A 22,293-nucleotide genomic window follows, 5' to 3' on the forward strand; every position below is an offset into this window, starting at 1 on the left:
TATATTTGGTGAAATCGTGACATCTTTGTATGGAAGTTCAACTAGTTTAACGTTTGATTATACGTTATATGATACCAACGTCGACATTTCAAAAAGAGGAGATTTGTGAAAATACAGTTTTTAGTACAAAATAATTTAATACTAAAGCACTTTAATATTTAAATAATGTAATATTCAAATAATTTAATATTAAAGTAATTTAATACTAAAACAGTATAATATTCAAACAGTTTAATATCCTGTCACTGTGTTTCGAGGTATTTCGATTTAAAGCACCATTTCGACACTCGAACGCGAAAGAATAACTTTCTCTGTCTGGTTTATCCGTGTACAATCAACTGATATTTGTTTAACATATTACTTACTATTTTTTTTTTTTTGATTGGATTTTTTTGACAATAATTGCTAATTAACGTAAAAGTGACAAAGTTCTTACCCTACGCTCGTAGTGTCGTCAAAAAATGTTAAACGAGAGCTAAAACACTAATCGAATATCAACATCGTGCCGGTTGGTGTCTCGATGTACAGGCGGTAAATAATAATTCTTCGAAATTTCGTCTTCTCAAAATTATCGAAATTCAGTTCATGGGAAAACGAAGAGTCCAGATCGCTGCAAATTAAAATTTTCTCTTTCGTAAAGTAATTCTGCTTAAAGTTGAGTCAAATATAACAATCGGGAGATTTTTTTTGGATTTGGAATTATTTATCTCCAGAATGGTTTTTTTCTTTAAGGTTGAAGTTACAAATGTGATCCAGGTGTCTAAAGTTGGTTCCAATTATTCATCTGGATGTTAATTGAACAACGTTGGTTCTTTTAGGCACATAAACCACATTTCAATTTCATTGGGTTTCCCTTGCATTTTTTGCATCTAGTCAAACGATCACTGAGCAGAGAACTTCGTGGAAAGAAGGATTTTTAATGTCAATGAACCAGTGCTGGACATGAAATTTTTGAAAAATAGGATAAGTTTTGTTATTTACAACTTAGCATAAGATTTCTTTTAAGCCGGATTTTTTAGGTTGAGGCCAAATTAAAATTTTATTATCAAGCTAACAATTCACGTGAGACGAAACGCCCGTTTTTCGTTCAAAAAGATCTGCGATTTTAGCATTTTCTTTTGTTTATTTATGATATTTTTTCACTAAGTATGAGAAAAGTGACATTCACAAAATGATTTAATACGTTTCAGCAACCGCTTGTCCATGTAACAAATTATTAAAAAAAAAGATAATTATTGTTATGAAACATTTTTGTATCGAAACATTTCAATTTTCCGTCTATTTATGAAATTATGCAAATTTTCGTGACTCACTAAGATCTCACTTTTCCCATAAATATAATAAATTAACAAAAGAAGAATACAAAATTTCGGAACTCTCTTTCAAATCTAATAAACTTTATTATCTAAATGATAAAGTCGAAGTAAAATCGGATTGGCCTCAAACTAAACAGCACAGCAAAAATATCGGAAAAAACAAAATAGCAAATATTTCTAATTTAAAGACCGATTAAAAAAAAAACTGCCCAGCACCGCAATGAACGATAACGATAAAACCCAGAAAAGATGGGTGATAATAATTCCGAATCGGCTCCATCTCCACTTTCCCATAAACCGTGTTTCATCTCGGTTGAAAAATCGCCCGTACATCGGTGGAGATAAAAAAAAATAACGCATCAACCGAGGACTCGGGTCAAACGTTAACAATAGGAAAGGCCAGTTTTCAGAGTATGGCGCTAAAATAATTCAACAGAGTATAATATCTGCAATTCGTTCCTTATTCCCAGTCCTTTTCGCCCGGAAAAAGATAACCTACTGCAAATTTGTCCTTTCTTTGAAATTTTTCTATCCTGATAATAAACGCGCCCCGTTACAACACTATACAGATTCGATGGAGCCTATGCGTGAGTCGGGTGATGAAGATGATGGAACATGAATCATGATGTAGCCTAGCACAACACACAGCCAAGTAATGCGACACGCGAGCCACCAAAAATGGCTAAATATGTCAAATTCAATTATGTATCCTTATCACGACGGTAATTTTCTCATTTCTTTTGCACACACATTAAGATTCAAGGCGAACCGATGCAATTCCTATAATTTCCTGATCCCTAACCTACGTCGCCATATACGAGAGATTTATCGTTATATTTTTTATATATATATATGTATATATTATATTATTATTATTATTTAACCACGCAGTAGATATATCTCAATTATTTATTCTTTATTTTATTTGTAATGTAAATATATTGACTAACTCGTCGGACCTGCGATGAATGGTTAATACGCGATTAAAGAATCTACTTGTCTCTTCAAAAACTTGAACGTATTGCATTTCTGCATCTGTCACTCTACTTCGCATATCTATTTCATACGTATGACCGGCTCTAAAGATTGAGAATTTAGTGCCTAAAAATCAAGTTTTCCGAATCCATATATTTTTAGGTATTAGAACCCCTTTCTTCGGAGCTGGTCACACATATGAATTTTTTATGTATGGCATTCTCTAGTATTACGGAATTTTTCGTAAGAAAAACAGAGTTGGAAACGGATTAAGTTTTCCCGAAGGAAAATCCGTAATAGCAGACAGTATGTTTGACTATGCAATAGGCGTCTATCATTTTTATATGCAACTATCATTTTATGTGTATCTATCATTTCATTTCCATCTGTTTTGTATGCGTGAATCATTTTGATACTCGCACTGTGTTTAAAATTTGCTAGAATGATAAGAATTAATTCCATTCATGCGAACGACTTGTAGGTAGCATTGACACTTCATAAAAGTGAAGGGGTGCAAAATTAAAAAAAAATTTCCTCTTTTATTCGGCGCTTTTCAACAATGATTGAGTCATTCCGACAATTCTCGGAATTCAAAAAAGAATTATAAAATCTTCCGTCTACAAACTCTTTTGCTTATAAATTGTCCCAACTTCAATTGTATATTGAATTATTTTTAATATTATTTCATCTTCTTCAATAAATACACAAAATCGGGAATATTTTGGGCAAAATCGAGATTGAGATTAGCTAATTTTCCTCTAGATATTAAACTAGATTCAAAATTCTTTGCAGGAGAAGTCCATTCCATCGCATCGGTCCTTGCCCAGCGCCGAGTTATTTTTCCTGCGCAAAACAAATGCTTGCATTCTTTCATTGGAAAACAGAGACCATTCGTCAATTCCATCACAGCTGGCCTTAAAACTTAAAATTCATCAATCTCGCGATTCTAAGGAATGTCTTTGATCGCGAATGACATTGCAATCGATATTTTTCGTGCTACCTGCAAGTTGTTATGTTATGTACAATTATTATTTAAAATAAAGCGTTACCTTTCTCAACATGATTTCGCAGCTAAGCTTCCCTCCCAGTTTACGTGTGACAAAATTAGAAAGAGTTTAAAAAAGACGACAGAAGATAACTGAAATCGATGTCCAAATATTAAGTCCAAAGACAGAACCCTCAAATTTTAAATACAAAAGTCTCGCTCTTAATTTGAAAAATCAATCAAATTTTATTTATATAAAATAGAACTTTTTTAAAAATTAAAACAACATTTTGTGGAAAAAATCAATTATTTTTTTTTAGATTGAAACGCTTCCAAAGTTCAAAAGGCTTTGAAATTCAAAGGAACCAAATTTGAAAATTGAAACCTTTCAAAATCAAAAGTTTTCTGAAAATATGAATTTCAAGATTTAAAAATCTTTAAATTCAAAAGCCCAAATTCAGAATCATTAGAATAAATATATAGTTGGAAAATAAAAACTTTGGAATTTTAATTGTTTCAACATTCGGAATTTGAAATTTAAAATACACCACATTTATATTTTGTAACAAACAAAAAACCTAGTAAAATTTCGAGGGTTATAACTTTGGCGACATCCGAATGCCCATAAGTACAACGAATCCAAATTCCGAGGAGAAACTTGCGTACAAACTCGCCGCAGAAAAAAATCTCTGATGTTCAAATCACGATCGGCGGAAGAATCTAGACTAGTTGTAGTTTGTATAAAGAAGGAAATTCGGCAGATGGTAAATGAAAACCAAGTCGTGTAGATAGTCGAGTTGATTAAAACTAGTAACATGAAACCTTTGGAACTTGATAATATACCTATAAAATGGAAGATGAAAAAGGTCCATTTTCAAAAGATAGAGAACTTGTTTTCGAAGATGAATGAAAAATTGGACATCAAAAATTGGTCGCGAACACTATTTTTTACTGAACAGCGATTTAAAGACGTTCTACGTGAATTTCAATATCAACCTAGCTAACATTTATCTATAGTTTTTTTTCTTTAAATATTTAATCTTCAATTATATTCAATCTGTTATTATCTTTACTCTGTATCATCTTAAATAATGGTATCTGTGATTCTTTTTTAATTATCAATTATCACGATCCAGTCCTCTCATAGAATTTATGAACAAACGTAAAATTTTGTATTTGCGGACGCAAATGTATTTGTCAACAGTTTATAATATCATCATTATCATTTCACTTCTTATATTTATCTCATGTATGTGTATATATATATGCTCTGTTTTCATATTTATATATATCATAGTGAATTATAATGTTGCACGATATTTATAAATATACAAGTCCTTCTTTTAAAAAGCGATGAGCCAGCGCTTCATTTCTTTTCTTCTTTACCTACGAATTATATTCGAGTATCACTTAATCACCGAATCATCTTCTATTTTCATTTTGATGCTATCTCTACTATTTTTTTTATTCCTCAAATTTTCGCTACGTACCACCTGCGATTGTGGTTACTTACGCAGTGTTTCTTTTTTTAGTGTTTTTACGTTTTAAACTGTCACCCATTATTTTCCCTATTGTCTACCCTCACTAATTATCGACTCGGAATATAATTTTAATCACTAGAAAATCGTAACCCATTCTGCTTTCCGACCAGTGAAACTCGAGACTCTTCTCATCAAAAACTGATTCTTTTCGAGGACGATTCGCCATCGAGCGAAGAAAATTCAGAGCAAACTTCAATTTGCGAATTAAATTCGCATGGAATAAAAATCTTTCTAGCTAATTACTTTACCTAAAACAGGTTTTTGTCATCTTAGCTAATTAGGTTTTCTTCTCGAAAGGGCGAAACAATGAGGCGATACTTGCAAGCAGAGCGAAGTTCATCTTGAATATTGTGTTAGTATCGTCATAAAATTGTATACAAAGCGATAGTAATTAAATAAACTCTAGTGAAAAGCGGGATACAATAAAAATAAATGAATTCAGAGGACAACTGGGGAAAAGCTTGTGCTTTACACGCGCAGCCGGGCCAGCCAGCTCATAAATATTAACTCTGACATTCGAGCTCTCTCCGATCTGTCTGCGTATCGCATCTTTGGTATTGTCGAGCGATCGCTCTGCCGCTTACTTTTTCAGGATAATAATTATTAATTTTCCTCTCAGCCAAATCGTTTCGCCTTTCTACGAAGATAAAGAGATAATCAACAAGTAAAAAACGGTATAATAAAAACAGAAACGTTTCTTCGACTCGCTTCCGTCGCACGAAGAGAAGTGCACATTCCCATAACGCGGAAAACAATGTCTGATTCACTGACTTGGAAAGAGTTTAAATTGAGATTCAGAAAAATTGGAAGATGATTTAAGATCATTCGAATTAGTAGTTTGAATTCATTCAGTTCTTCGGAAGGGAATTTCATAACTTCTTGGATATCTAAATATTTCAAACTTTTTTACATCTCAAACCTTTCGAATTTAGAAACTTTGAATTGCCGATGTTGATATTAAGATATTGCACATTTATTTTTCCTATTCAATAATTATTTTGCACTTTTTCCATTTTCTTAATATCAACATCATTTCTCTTTTCTCTCATTAATTTCCAAATATTAAAAAATAGACGATTTCAGGTGTCATTTTATTATTATAAAATTAATTGATTTAATGTTTTCACAGCCAAAAAGTTGTGAAAATGAATTCCCATCTGTTTGACCCATTTGTTTAAGAATAGAAAAATTAAAGTCCTAGAACAATTTTCATGCAGCAGATCTCCCGAAATATAAATTCACAAACTAAAATTGACAAATAAAACTTATGAAAATGTAATTGAACGCTAAATTACAATAAATTGAAAATTACAATTTTCTATGAACATTTGTAAAATTGAGAAGTGTCAGAATTTCAAGCAAAAATGTAGTTACTAGTTTTTTTTTTTTAAATTACAACTTAATTACAACAAGTTTAGGAAAATTTATAACCCAAATTTTACAACTTTTTGGCAACAATTCCGAAACTGAATAACACTTAAAAATCCTGAATTCTTATTCAACGGGATTTACATTTTTTCTCGAATTTTCAACTATTAAACAAAACTCACAAATGTTTTATCCTGGAAAATGATTATTTTCCAAGATAAATCTCATGCAGATGAAATTTTATAATTTCACATAAAGAACCATTATATCGATTTAGAATTTTCCATTTAAAATAAAAATCTCAAGACAAAAGTCAGGACGAAAAATGTGAATCGAAATTATCAAGGTCTTTTCTTCCATTTTTTCAGCTACTCGATCGCTGCCAGATCACGGATTGAGAAAGTTTTCTGCGCTGACAACGGAATTATTGGGTAGAAATTTGAATTTTTGATTAGATAAAAAAAAAAGAGCATATAATATTTTGACTCCCAATAGTTCGCTTGTCAAGGCCAAGGAGGTACGCGTCAGATACGTTGGAAATCTTCCGCGTAGACTCTTGATCCGCAATCAGGGAGCACTCATCTTCAATAAAAATCAGAGAACCAAATCTTTCATATGGTAAGATCAAAGTTGAAAGACGACCGTGTCCCTAACCTAAGACTCGTAATGACAGTTTCACTGCACATCCCGTTTGGAGTTACTACTCTAAACCATCTAACTAGACGTGATTAATGCGTGGCTCTCTGTGTGTGTGTGTGTGTGTGGTGAATATTAAACGTGTGATCAAGCCCCGTATCGTGGTGTATCACAGAACAATTGTAGTAGTTATATTTCTTCTATATAATAACGTATAATATTTATGTACGAATCTTAAAAAGTAGATCAATATTAACGAGCCGTGATGGATGTATGAATGGTAAAATGTATCGACGATGCAAGCGCTATAGTGATGCTGCGATAGGTGACGACGGGTGTGGTAAAATTGGTGAGTGGCGATTTTGGTTGATTGGTGAATTGGCGATACTAGGGATCGGTGATTTCACAAGGAATATGTTGGTAAAGGAAGAGACAAATTTTGTCGGGATTGTTTCAAGAGCTTGTACAACGGAAAAACTATAGCTGATGTGACGACAACCTCCCTTCTTGGTTCAATCAAGCGCAGATGGGGCAACGAGACATTGAAACAAGAAAAGTGTTGGCGATTCCGAGTGATTTGGATCAACAATATAGTTGTTTCTCTGTTTTGAATGATACTTATATATACCTGAGATAAGAGTTACCTTAGTTCAATTAGGTACGTTATCTTGCAGCTATAGTCTTTTCTGTTTGCGCAGAGGTGGAGATAGAAAGTGGGAAGAAGCTGCCGGATAGATATTAGAAAGAATAAGAAGAAGAAAACGAAGAAAAAAAAGATAGAGATGGTGCGAAATGGTGAAAGAGAGGGATGGATAACGAAGATGAGCGAGAGTGGTTGTTCTCGGTATCGAATCAATGAATCATGCCAGCGATGGCGTTGTGACGCGCTCGCTTCGCCTCCTCTTCGCTGATCCTCTGCTCGATGAGGTATTGAGCAGTGCCGATTGCATTGGGAAAACCCGTGATAGTCACTATGCGGTTCCTGGTACCAGGCGCAAACATGCCCTTCTTAGAGATTTGAATGTTGGCGCCACTTAGGTGCTGAATCTCAATGAGGGCACGACCACCGGGTCCCAGAATAGCTCCCACTATAACCTCTGCAATTTCTATATCTACTTTCTTGGTCTCCTTGTTGTTGGCGTCTACCTGAGTAGGACTCTTACTTACGAGTGATAACTGGTTTGTGCCGAGGCCGAATGAATTGTTGTTCAGGTGGATGGCACTGGCTGTGTTGTTCTGCCGGAACGGATCAAATGGCTCAAATCGGTCGAGAGTGTTGCGAGGAGTGGGCGAGGTCGAGCCAAGAGCTGGTACCGTCCCAATCGGTCCAAAGACGCCACCATTGTTGTTGGATCCATTGGCAGTTGTAGTACTGTCCATTGGGGTTCCGAGGTAGTTGATGCCGGATGGCATTCCGATGCCCATCCCGAGGATATTGTACTTGGCGAGAGTGGCTATTGCGGTTAAAATCTCGGTCACAGCCGGTTCGGTGAACCCGGTCGTTCGCAAATTCAGCTTTATATGCTCCAGCAACTGCGTCGTCACTGGCGCATTTCCTGTTGTTATGGCTGCGCCCAGGTTCAAATTCAGGCTAAGACCGGCGCCATTCAGAAGGCTCACTGAAATCAAATTGGCAAAGATTTAGTACTCATCAATTTCACATTTGGGGAGGAACATGATGGGTGTAAAATTCAAGATTAATTCCTCGTCACTTTGCATAATATAAGAATTATGTAATACCTTGGGTAGAAATTAGAAGCTTTTAAATAAACATTGTGTCCTATTCATAAAAATGACCAAAAAGTGTTTTCAGCGATTCTTAGGAATGTAATTCAAGGTATTTTCCAGATCCTTTTTTGCATCAAATAATGAAATAACCATTTATTATAGATGACAAAAAACATCTACTTCATTTCATATCGGCCAACAATTTTTCAAGAAAGTAGAAACATAAATAAACAAATTCTTAATTTTCTGCGAACATACGTCGTCTTTGACATCCTTTAAATCTTTGTGAATTTGCTGAAATCTCTTGATGATCTTGTGAAATCATTTAAAACTTTTGAAATCTTCTCAAATTTGTTGAAACCATTTGTATTAATATAGTTTGACATCTCAGAAGTGTTCTAAAATATTTGAAATCTAGTGTGTACTGCGTACCCTTTTTGAAATCTTTAGAATTCTTTAAAAATTTTACTGAAATCTTTTGTATTCACTTGAAATCATTCAAATTTTTTTTTTAATATGCGTGAAATATTTTAATCATTTGAAATCATTCAAATATTTTGTTTAATATGCGTGAAATATTCTAACTGTCACAGAAATAGGGTTTACTACTTTTCTAAAAAAATAAAAATCTTTTGAAATTAAATTTTCATTTTGAAATGTTCCAAATCTTCGAATTTCTTGCAATCTTTATGAAATGTTCGAAATCTTTGGGAAATTTTTGTGAAATCTTTAAATCTTTATCAAATGTTTTGAAATATTTGTAAAAATTCTCATTAATCTTTGTTTCAAATCTTCTAAATTATTTTGAAAAATTTTGAAATCGTTTCAAAGTTTCCAAATGTTTTAAAATATTTGAAATCTGATGTACCGTACCATTTTTCAAATCTTTGAAATCCTTTGAATCTTTTGAAAGTTTAAAAAAAAGGTGAATTTCTTGTGAAATATTTTTAATCTGGCGTAAACATTTTTTTTAATCTTTGAAATCTCTGAAATCTTTGTAAAAATGTTCAAAATCCTTTTAAATATTTTTAAATCTTTTAAATCTTTTGAAATATTTAGCAATGTTTTTTAATTTGGCTCATTCTAATCTTAAAACTGAATTACCACCGACATTTTCAACTAATAATTTTTATCATTTGTAAGTTGAACACCAGAAAAAAATGTATACTTAAACTTTCTATATTAGCGGAGACGAAAATGCCTAGACATATCTTTATTTCCACGTTTTTTGGACAATTTAATTAGAAAAAGAAGTTCACTTACATAATTTCTAAATCAAAACGTTAAAAATTAAACAATTTTAATTTTAATTGGCCAATCATGAAACTAGTATGATTTTAAATTAAAATTTCAAAAGCAGGACAATTTCAAAATAAAATAAATAAAATAATTAAAGATATAAGACTTTTGAATTTGAATAATTTTAAGGTCAAAGCAATTAAAATGTAACAAATTTTGTATTGAAAACTAAACTCAATCTATCAAAGTCAAAGCTTCTGAAATTCTAGAATTTTAAATTGTTATTACATAATTAAATTATAATTTAACATTAAAACTGATTAAACAAATTGTTCTCAATCGTAAAAATTAATTGCATTATTCTAAAAAAAAAACAACTTTTAAAATAAATAGTAATTTTAAATGGGAGCTATTAAAAATGGATACATTTCAAAATAGTGATATTAAAAATGTTTATACTCAAAACGTTCAGAACTTTAATTATTTGAAATTAATTTAAATCGCTTAAAAATTAATATTTTTTAAATTACTTATTATATATTCCAAGATTCAACCAGTTCAATTCAAACTGCAAAACTAAAACTTATGAAAGGGAAAAATTAAAAATTTAGTGTTCATCATGAAAATTCAGAACTCTAAAATTGTAACCATTTATATTACCGAAAATATTTTAAACTTTAATTTGACTTTTAATTTTTTAATTTCAAATCTTTCTTTAGAATTATTATTCATTTTACAAATTTTCAATTAAAATATTTTTCAATGTGAAATGATTTATTTGTTAATTTTTTAACTAAAAATCGGACAAATTTGTGATTTTTTATTAAAAATTAAAATAAAGAATACAAAACAATATTGCTATATGATTTCATTTTTTTAAATTGTACAATTTTAAACTTTTCAATTAAAAATTGCTTGATTTAATCAATTTATCATTTAATCCATTAATTTACCTTTAATTTATCAATTAATCTTTAATCTTAAATTATCGATTCGAAATTTACATATAAAATTATTAAATTCAAAATTGACTATCAAGGTCTTTAGTATGAAATTTTAAGATATTTAATAGCGAAATGATCCGGAAATTTGTGATATTTCAATTTGAATCTACAATATTCTACAATATAACTATAATTTTAAATTAAAATTGTAGAAATTTTAAAGACTATAAATATATTATTAATAAGTATCATATCAGGTAGTATCAAGTTACATTTAAAACGATTGGTTATTTTTTTTACCAAGAGATGTGCTTTCTCTCAAATAAAAAATCACTGTAATTTTCATCGTTAAAAATTGCATAATTTTAAGTATTGTGAGAAATACTGTGAACCTTTAAAGTTTAATTATTCTACAACACTTAATTCAGAATTAGCGTTCTTAACTTAAAAGTTTCCCACTTTTTAAATTTTAATATGAAATAATAATTATAATGTGAATCGCTAGAAGGAAACCATTTAAAGGAAAAATTTCAATTTTGCGACCCCTACTTGAAAATATGTGAAATCACTTTTACATATTAGCAATTTAAAAATTGATGAAACATTTGAGAAAACTCCAAGTGAAATGGATAGAAAAGGTGTTTTTTTTTTTTTTTTTTTTAAATAAAAATGAATAAATATTAAAAACAAACCTGTGTTTATACCAGCTGTGGAGGTATAGGTTGGAGTGCTCGTGGGGGCTTGAGCGTAAGGACTTCCGGTTGGATTGTAATTGGCTACAGGACCACTGACGTCTGCATAACTAACATTAAGACAAGTTCCACTTTGTGGATCGTCAGCTACTTTTGCCAGGATCATCAGCAAAGCATTGCGATTATTTTCCTTCTCGCCAATAACTGTGATGCATCGTTCTTGCAGGGACAAATCTTTTGCCTTTTGACTTATCTGTACGTAAGAACCCGATTCTTCCTTAATCTGTTTAATATAATTTCCAGCCTTTCCTATTATCATCCCCGCCGTACTGTTGGGCACTAAAATCTTCACCTGAAACACACCAGAAAAATTCATTACTTACCTCTCCAATCACCTCAACAGTTAGATAATCTTAAAAGTTATTCTCGAGAAGATGATTAAATGAGTTCAGATATTAAGATATCAGTTTATAGATGTTATTAATTTGTAATAATCTCTGGCATTTCCATGCAAATTGTTATTCATTATGCCTGAATTACTCGGATGACGGGTATTCATATTGTATTTTCATACCTGCAATAAAAAGAGAAGTCGAAGGATGTTACAAATGGCTCATGCTTAATGGATGAAGAATTGTAGATCTTTAGTGTTTGCACGACTTTGGAAATGGCATATAGAATGAAAATGAAAAGAGGAATTCAAATCCGAACAACTTTAAAGAATAGTTTCTAATTTGCGCATTTTCAATTATCTAAAATAATGTCCTTTCCTTTTGATCAGGAGAGTTCGAAGGTCAGTGCAATGTCGTTGAAATTGTACACACTTCTTCATCATTAACCATACAAGCGTTTTCTAACTAGGTCATTGCTAACAAGCAAAAGTCTCATACTCTGACTTCATTGCTCCCACTGGACGCGTTTAATTTCCCTTCAATTGACCATGCTCATGAATCGCACGTGATTGTCGCACATTACACATTGAGACATTCAGATTTCTCAATTCTTCCTTAACCCCGCATTTATTGCTCACATTGTGGAGATATTTATAGGAAACAACTTTCAATTTTCAGGGCTAAAATCGGATTAAAAGCGACCAATTTCAAGTCCAAAAAAGTAACTATCATTAGCTTTCATTTATTTACATTATGGTGGCCCTTATTTTTATTCAGTGTGTACAAAGTTTAACCTTTTACCGTTTTGTCAAAGACTTAGAATCAATCGAAACTTTTAAAGTCGAATTGCTCCCCAAAAATTATCCCATACGTGGGATATTTGAATTTTATGTAAAATTGGAGTTTATTCGCGCTTTTGGACTTTTTTTCATAATTCATTATAAGTATGTATTCAGAAGTACCTAGTAACTTTCCAAACGAATTATTAATTGTTTAGTCATTATAATTTCGTCAAACATTTGATTTTTTTCGGGTAAGTTTCGAAATGAATCATTTAAATAATACCTATTTGTTAACGTACATCAAATTCTTGATATATTTTAGTATTTTAAAGTAATAGATCCTTTTTGAAGAATACTTCAATGTGCACACAAATTAAAATTGTATAAGAATCTTATTTTGTTTAAATATTTGATTTTTTTTCGGCAGATTGGAATATTTTTTGGTAACACTTTGTTTTCTATGAATACTTGTAAATGTTTAAAAAAACTTAATGGAATTAATCGTGAAATAAATATAAAAATTGCTAAGAGAACAAATTGTTTAAACATTTAAGGCGTCATCCCTAAATTACATAAGGGTTATTTCTGGAATATATTACCCACCTTTTTTAGGCTTTTTCTGCAATAAGTGTAGGATACTTTAAAATTTAAATAAAATAAAATTGTTTAAACAATTAAAAATTAATTTTTAAAAACTACTAGAAACTTTAAAAAATTTCCAATTGATGGCGATTTTCGTAAAAAAATTATTTCAAAAAGCGCTAATAACTTAGCATCGCTTTTATATCGTAGATTAGCAAAAAGCTGCCTGTTTACATATTAAATCAATGGGAAACTTTATGGTCTTTGAGGCCGGATTAATATTAAACATCTTGGCTAAAATTTGTAAATAATTTTCTGTTGTATTTTCAAATTTGATGTCTTCGTAATTCGAATGCCTAACTCCCGATGTTTTTCATTCTCTTAACTTTTGAACGTAGACCAGAACTTTTTAAAAATAGAAGAAACATGATATCAAAATTGTAAAAAAAAAAGCATTTTCCATTTAAAAAAGATATTCTCTGGCAGTAAAGTAGAAACTCAAGGCAAAGAGATAATCCTGAGAAACAATCTCGAGTGAAAATACGTTTAAAAGAAACTGACATTTTCAGTCTGCCTTGAACGCATGCAGATTTCACACTTTAGAAGAACTTGCTTATTCAATGCATTAGTAAATAGCTTTTCTTTTGCATAACTTGCAATAAAAAACGATAAATCACAATAAACGAGTTTTTATAAATTTACATGTGAAAAATGTACAAAAAAAGGAAGATCTAGTAATAACTTATTTTCTACTTTTCTGACTAGCTGACGACATTTTTTTCTATGAGGTAAAATCCATATTATAAATATAGAAGTTGGAATCGAATTTAATTTCTCTGGGCCAAAATAAAGGAATTGATACATTTTAAACAAATATCTAACTTCAAACATGATTTTTTGGGTACTATTTCAATAATTCTTCAATTATTCTTTGGGTAAACGATAGATAACTAAAAATTGACAATTTTGTTGAAGAGTAGACTTCCGCGAATCGAAAAATTTATAGCTATTCAAATTTGTATGATTTTCTAAATTTCCGTGTTTCAAAGTGGGAAGGTTTTACAATTTGTTCGCTCTTCAATATTTTACGTTTGTCCACCTCTTATATTGAATGGCTTTTCAGAATGATTTAAAATTTAAATTAAATTTTAGGTTAGGAGACCTTTCACATTTGAAGCATATCTAACTTTTTATGATTTGAAGAGTCTCCAACTTTTCAAGGCTTCAAACATTAAAGATTATAAATTTTTATCTTTTTTTTTATTTAAGTTCATGGAGTGTAACATGGTTAAAGAAAAATTATTAATTATAATTGCTAATATGGAATAAACATCAAGGATTATCACAATATGGTAGTGTAAAAAATTAGTCAAAATGAAATTAGCGATGAAATTTCTAAAGCTTGTGAGTACTTCCTCATAATTTGCCAACTCTCTTGTTAAAATACCTGCTTGTCTCTTTCCGCCGTAGCTTTTCCAGTGTCGAAATCAACTGTCGTTTTTGTCGTGAGGTCAGGCTTCTCACGAATCTTTTCCATAATAAAGTCCATGCAGGACATTATCGCGTCAACGCTGCCAGTGATTAAACACACTCTTTCCGTGGTTCCTGGAATATTAAAATATATATTGCAGCGGGGATTACCATATTATTCAATGATTTTAATTTATTTTGAAAAAGAGTAAGTCAGATTATGGATTCCAGTTGTAGCGAGATTGCTATTATATTTAACTACTCTTTTGAAATACGATGAAGATAATATGTAATATGGTTAATTGGCGTGTGTGTGTGTGTGTGTGTGTGTGTGTGTGTCGGTGTGTGTGAAGGGGAAAATATAATTACCAGGATAAAAGTCGTGGGATTTGGACATCTTGACTCTAGCCCCCGTATCTTTTTGTAGTTGAGCAATCGTTTCGCCTCCTTTTCCAATGATGGCTCCAGCAGCCACCCCCGGAACCAATACTTTGAGGTGATATGTGCCATCTCCTCCTACGGGGGAAAGAAAGACAAATTATCTTTCACTTTCCAAACAGAAATCAGTTTGTTTACTAGAAGTACAGAATAATCGAGCCATTGCGTACGGAGGCGAATTGGGAAGAACCAATTTTCCCGGTAAAAGTATTTCCGACCTGCCCAAGCCATCAGGGCAGTTAGAAAAATTTTCAATATTTTAGAAAAAGAAAAAAAAATTTTAAAGCCCCGGCCTACTGATGATTGCACCCATTCAGTCTCATATCAGTCTGTGCTGATTCCGGATTTCAAACATACATAGTCCGAAAATCACTAAAACCATTCAAATAATTATAATAATTATTCAAAAAGACGCGCGACAATTTTTACAACCACGTTAATTATGAAACTGAAAAGGTTGAACAGCCCTAGTGGAAATTTTTTTTACGAAAAAGTACAAAAAACTAAAACCACTTTTACAGGAATCTACAAATAAATTCAATAAAATTCAATCAAAATTACACGAAATTACAACTTTTTTCTACTATTTGAACAACCACAAAAATTTACAACTACAATAATTTACAAAGTTTGCAGCCAAAATGTTCTTTTTCAACCTAGGATGGCAAATATTTGAAATATTGCAGTGAGATAATTTTTTATTAGGACGTAAAAGTGATAGCTGTTTAAAAAAGAGCTTCTATGGTTAAACTTTAAAGGAACGGCAGAATATAAAATAACAATCATGAACAATTGTTATTAAAAAACAACAAATCCTAAAGTTTTAAGTTTTTAAAAACCATTAAACTGAAAAAATCTATTTTTTTAAACTGTTGAACACTGTAAAATTTAAAGATTTCAGAAAATAAAAATCCACGTTATCACTTTCAATATTATAAATTGAAGAATAAATCGAAAAATTTACAAACTTTCCAAATTATATTATTTTAATCAATTTTAAACTAGAAAAATTAGATTAGATTTTCCCCGAAAACAATAATAAAATGTTTTTATTTTCTAAAAATCTTTAAAGGTCCTAAGAAAGTTGTAAATCTTCAAAATTTTGGATTTTTAATAAGTTTGATATTGTTTTTAAAGATAATCGTTCTTAATCCGATACGGAACTGAATTTAAGATGTGTTTCTAACAACTTCAGTGAAATCTTGTATTTTTTGTAAAGATTTGTAATTTTCTACTAATCTACGAAGAATTAAGTATTTTTAATTCTACTCGGTTAACTCCTATGATTTAACATGGAAAAAGGCACCTTTTTGCTAATTCAAGATTTAAATGCGATGACATGTTACAATTAATCCCGAGTTTCAGTATCTTTTTCAGATTTCGTCAAAGATTAAAAATCAATCATAACTTTTAAAGTTTTTCGAAAAAAATTTGATGAACATTTTGGAGATATTTATAAACAATATCTTTTTTTTTTTTTAATTAACTGGGTGTTATGTAGAACAAAAATTATTTTAAAAAAATAAAATTATGCAGATAAAAAATATTGCCACTTTTGAAACAACTTAGTTTTGTATTGTTGAGCAACAGAGCCATACACTATTTCATTCAAAGGCGGAAGTAAAGATGACCTGATGACACCTTCAAAAGCTTCAGCTACTTTCCATATAAATTGACCTTTTTTCTATTAAAAAAAGTAGTCAGAAAGATTTACAAGAATTCTAATCCAAAATTTTGTATGCAAATTGTAATTTACTTGAATTCAAACATGTTATTAAAACCTCGTTGAGTAAAATTTCCCTTTTCTTAAATAAAATACTTTTATTATCAAGTTATTCCAAGTAAAGTTAATACTTCCACCAAGAAAAAAAAAGTATTTTTAAAACTCGACGGAAATATTCAAATGGAATATGAAAACAACTGTAATAATGTAATAAACAATTTTCCTAACTAATTTGAAAAGAATAATTTATAAACTTCAATTTTAAAAACCTGAATCCCTCAATAGCTTTATAACTATAACAATTAATTAATTTTAAGTTAAAATCGAATGTTCTTTTCAAACTTCATACACAATTATTTAAATATGATGACCGGAATATTCAAAACAGAATCATTCCTGAGTCTCACTTTAAAAAGAACAGCAGACCTCCGTAAACAAAAAAGGTAGGACATGCTTTCAGTCTAGAATGCAACTAATTGTAATTACCTAGGATTTTCACCCGGTTAAAGGCCTATTTAACAATCATAAATATATCTTTTTCATCTATGGATCAGTAAAAAAATATAAAGCACTTAACAGTCCTTTAAGAGAAATTTTATAAGCATTTAAACCTCGGTCATACATCCGCACCGTAAGTCTTCTTAAATTCCTCAAGTTCAAGCAATTGTGACAGACGATATGAAAGCTATATGTAGCATCATTTTTAGTTTTTACAGGTGCAAAACTGTAAATGCATTCCAGGTCATATTATGTAATCATTTGATATGTAAAACGTCTCCTATTGATTCAGAAACATTCAATGAATTTTATAAGTGGGAATTTCAAAAGAAGTGAAGAAATTATTAAATACTTATGAAATGATTATTTTGATATTGATAAAACCAAAACAAAAAACTATTTTTTAAATTAAGACGAAACTTATCACATTCGCTTCGGTATTTGATTTGCGAAGTGTCTAGTCGTCCAGCTTTTTGATATTAGTTCAGGTTTCGCGACTTGTCCTAAAAAGCGAAACAACTAGCCCCACCCTTACATTTTTACCAAAATTAAACTAACGAATGAAATACAGCAATTTTACGCAATTCCATTTCATTTGCTTGGAAAAATAATAATTTTTATACAATACTTTTCATATTATATTCTTTGTAATTTAAAACGAAATGAAACAACTTTGTGAAACATACAAATTCACTGCAAATAACAAAATATGAAGTTGTATCAATAAAAATAATCTCAAGTAAACATTCTAAACATTCATACCATAAGTAATATACAATCTAGAAAAAATTCAACTAGATAAACTCGTTGCATTTTACGAATCCTTGAACAATTTAATTATGTAAGTGATCTAATTGACCTTATTTCTGGAATATGTGTATTTCTGTATTGCAATGTGAATACTGCCAACTTTCAGAAATTAATTGTAGATTAGATTGTATACGGGTTTTTACATACATAAAATCCCCCCTCCCACAGGAGATCGTTAGAGATAAAACCTTATAAGCTCACATCACTTCCAAAAGCCCTAATTACCCAAACTCTTATACGAAGCCACCAAACAGAAATGCTTGACCTCTACTCAATCCGCACTGCCATCAGTTAATAAATTAATTGTATGAAAGTTAATTCTAAAAATTAATAATTCTTGCGTGTCTTATAATAAATATAACGTTAAGTTTGAACATTATTCAGGTAATAAATTATAATGTTAAGAAATAAGTTTTACAAATTAGGTATTATTATTATAGTTTGCAGAGCATATTATTCTGAATGTTCAAGTGCAGCAGGGTACTATCCTGACAATTATACTAAACGCTTGCAGAAGTTATTGACTTCACCTCGAATGTCACTTTGAAGTCATTTCGCATACTTTGTGAATACTAAAACTACGAAATTTACAATTTCCTTGCAATTTGAAATAGACAAGAAGTAGTCCACGATTAGATCAGAATTTATGAAAATAAGGATTGAAAAGAAATTCAGAGTATAAATCAGTTTAATAAAATTTTGTAATAGAGTAAGTGGATATAAAAAATACTTTTTGAAACACTTGCTTGATTTGATATATCTAATTATATTTAAAAAATGTACTGCAGTTACAGAATTTTTAGGTCAATTGCAAGGTCAGTAAAATTAACCCCGTTCAGGACCGCTGATCTTCTAGAGAACAGTCGGTGTTCTCCACGAACAAATGATAATTAACAGTGAACGAAAATGGATTTTAACATATTTACTGCTGAAAAATATTTTATGAATTAAACACTACTAGACACACTGAAAATATTCGTTCTACACTTATATTTTCATTGAATATCCGCGTACTTAACCCTTTTCTATTTTTACTGAAGTCGCCCAAAATATTTGTTCTATGACTATACGTAATTTTGATTAAACTGGAGTCCTAGAGCAAAATAAATTAAAAATAATCATTTTTGTCCCTTTACAGTGAAACAGTTTCTTAATAAATTTAAAATGTTTTATACGTTTTTTTTCTTCGATTTTTTCCTATTTTCAATTACTATTCCGTTGGCATTTATTTAGTTCTTAATGTTTTATATTTCAATGTTTCAAATTAGAATGCTGTATTAGAAGTTCGTTTTAAAATTTAAAAAATACGAAATGGTTTGATTTCAGGCAATGTCACACTTGAAATCCTGTAAATATGAAAGTGTAAGATTTTAAAAGTGAGAATTTATACTGTATACGTTGTTAAAAATCTGATATTAAAATTGTAAAATTTTAAACGTTTAAAATTGTTCATTTTTAAAAACTTGAAGTTTCAATTTTTTCATAGTTAAAACTTTCCGTACAAGATTAAAATCATTTTTACTTTCAATGATTTGCAATCACATGCAATCCACCCTTTCATGTAAAAAGGCCTGTTGTGATCAGTTTTTATTTTCCGCGTTTTCTGTCAACCGACCATAACGGCCTTTTTCATATGGAAGCCCAGAAATATCCTCAAGTCTGAAATATTCACATAAAATCTTTCTTCAAAATAACTTCCTAATTTCGGAAATCTTGTCATCATATTCCTCACTAGAATTATTTTCTGTTTACTTCAAATATAATCAGCTTAGAATATTTAACTTAACTAGATAAGTATGATAAGATACCCTAAATAAACCAAGCCAAATTTAGTATAAATATAAAATTATTTCAAAAATCTTTTCTCTAATCTCTAAAGCTAAAATTCGGCGACAGTAAAAAAATCCCTGGCCAATAATATAGCATTTTCTTTCAACAAAAAAAGGCTATTTTTAGAGGGTCTTTTGTAAAATGCATGTATGAATACTTCTTTTATAATTGATATTCCCTTTTCTACGGTTAGCATAGAATTATTTAACATTTTTAGTTCTTTGGTATATCTTTATACTTCATGAAAACAGATTTTTTATTTCAAATATAAACAGTTAAACGTAGGATATTATCTTTCTTTGAATATTCAGATTTTAACATCCACTTATCTTCGTGTGAAGAAGCAAATCAGAATTATATTTTAATGAGTAAGCGAAGTTCTAATAAATTGCATAATTTTATTTATTAAATCTACAAATTAATTCGGTGCCTTTACAGTTTACATTGAAGTCTTGTAACTCTTGCTCAAACTTGTTATTCTAAATTTCCTCACATTGACCTATTCATCAAACGATTAGATACTTTCGAAGAGCTGCAAAGAACCGATAGTGCCAAAAAATGGCTCTGGATCAGGTTCCGAATCCAGGCCGTCATGGTTTGAAACCGAAACGCTGCCCACTGAGCCACGGCTCATCCTTATAGATTATAGAATATAGATGCTCGAATTCCACCACTATTGACTCTTTACTTTCCTTGCGATGCCCTGTGCTTACAACTCAGCAGTTAGGGATCATATAATAATATGGGATTTAATTTCTCATTAAATACCGTAATGTGACACGGTTTTAAATATCAGTCCGAGATGAGGTCGGGAAGCGACTTCAAGTAGGGGTTTCAAAGGCGAGCCTTAAATTAAAAATAGGGTAGTTTTATTATTGTTCATATTATTAAACCACTGATATAAAAAAAGATTAATTATTAACGTAGAAAATTAATCTTCTAGGTAGAAGTTTCAACTATTTGATTTCAAATTAACTTATTTTTTGAAAATTCATAATTTCGGGTCAAAAATGTAACTATTTTTTAGAAAATTCTTCTGTTCTGGGGAAAAATGTATCTTTTTGGATTGAAAATACAACTTGTTGAAGATTAATCTTTTTTTGTTGAAGATTCCACTATTTTGTTAAAAACTCTTCTTTTTTTATAGATAAGATCAACTGTTTTTGATTTAAAATTAATATAGATTTTGGTTGAAATATCAATTATGCATTACTTTTTTCGGCAAGAATTCATATTTTCTGCTGAAAATTGAACTATTAGATATAGTTATTTGAAATTTGTATTTTGTATTAAACAATTTTTTCCCTTAAAATGGAAATGATTGGAAAATGGTTAATATAAAATTGTAAAAAAGGCAGCAGCTTTGAACTGAATTTTAAAAATAAGCAGAAAAGCACAAAGATCATTATTAAAATTTCGAAAAGAAATATCAAGAAAAATGTCCAGGCTAGTTTTCAAATTTCCAGAACTTTTTCAGGTTCGATAAAAAGCAGATGTTTTTTTTATGGGGCGAATATAAAACCTCAGTCATCAAATTTTTTATTTATGCGAGATAAGATACGGATGGCCTAAAACCCCCCCGTTTCCGGATCCAAAATCTACTGGGAACTCTTCTTATCTTAAAATTGAATTACGAAACTACCCATATTATCGATTAAAAATTAGCAGAAAACTGAAGAGATCTTCAACGACAATTAGTGGTTGACACGTAGTAAAATGTCATCAAATGTAAACAGCTGTTTGACAGATGGAAGCCCGTGCTTGCCGTGTGCTCGGTTGGTTCGACCTTGACCCGCGACCTCAATTCAACGGTGCCCGACAAGTCCAGATCCTAGCCAGTTCAGCCAGTTCAACTAGATTTTTAAAATGTTGATGCATTTATTATTCATATTCTAAGTTACTTGGAAGATTATAGAAACTGACCGCGGTAGCAGCACATTGGCCAGACTAGAGTCACTTTTCCTAATCCGGAAGTAGTTCCAGAAGAAGAAGAAAAAGAAGAAGAGGAAACTAAAGATGAAACCTGCAGCGTCACGAGTTAGTGCCTGTGATATTAATCAACGAACGCAAGCGCCCACACTTATAAATGTCAAATTCAAAACACAAGCTTGTTCGGAATCAACGGATGCGACGTGTAATATAGTACTCAAATTTCAAAGAGTTGAAATGAAAGTCGACGATTTCCATATTTAAATCGATTCAAATATTCAGAGGTTTCTAATGTTCGAACTTCCCATTTCCCAATGCCAAGGATTCAGCTTGGAGACATTTCCGGGTTAAGGTGTACATTGTACACTAGGGTGGTTCAAAAATGCACTAAAAAATTTTTTCTACTCTAGAGGGC

General features: G+C 30.7%; 1 protein-coding gene across 5 annotated transcripts in view; it reads right to left on the minus strand.

Moving 5' to 3' along the window:
• Positions 1-318: 318 nt before the first annotated feature.
• Positions 319-22,293, minus strand: part of LOC117173505 (RNA-binding protein Nova-1) — an 80,229-nt gene continuing 58,254 nt past the window's right edge. For 2 of the 5 annotated variants that reach the window (XM_033362126.1, XM_033362122.1), the window contains exons 2-6: positions 15,020-15,166; positions 14,628-14,785; positions 11,425-11,776; positions 7,989-8,440; positions 319-610 (exon numbers count right to left, since the gene is read on the minus strand). In XM_033362126.1, coding sequence (XP_033218017.1) covers positions 584-610; positions 7,989-8,440; positions 11,425-11,776; positions 14,628-14,785; positions 15,020-15,166 — 1,136 coding nt within the window. In that variant the 3' untranslated portion in view covers positions 319-583. Of the gene's footprint in view, positions 611-827; positions 3,135-6,194; positions 8,441-11,424; positions 11,777-14,627; positions 14,786-15,019; positions 15,167-15,258; positions 15,508-22,293 lie in introns of those variants that run through there. The other 3 variants (XM_033362125.1, XM_033362123.1, XM_033362121.1) reach the window with 3 other exon arrangements.

This window comes from Belonocnema kinseyi, chromosome 5 (genome assembly GCF_010883055.1).
Source record: "Belonocnema kinseyi isolate 2016_QV_RU_SX_M_011 chromosome 5, B_treatae_v1, whole genome shotgun sequence".
Classification (NCBI taxonomy): Eukaryota; Metazoa; Arthropoda; class Insecta; order Hymenoptera; family Cynipidae; genus Belonocnema; species Belonocnema kinseyi.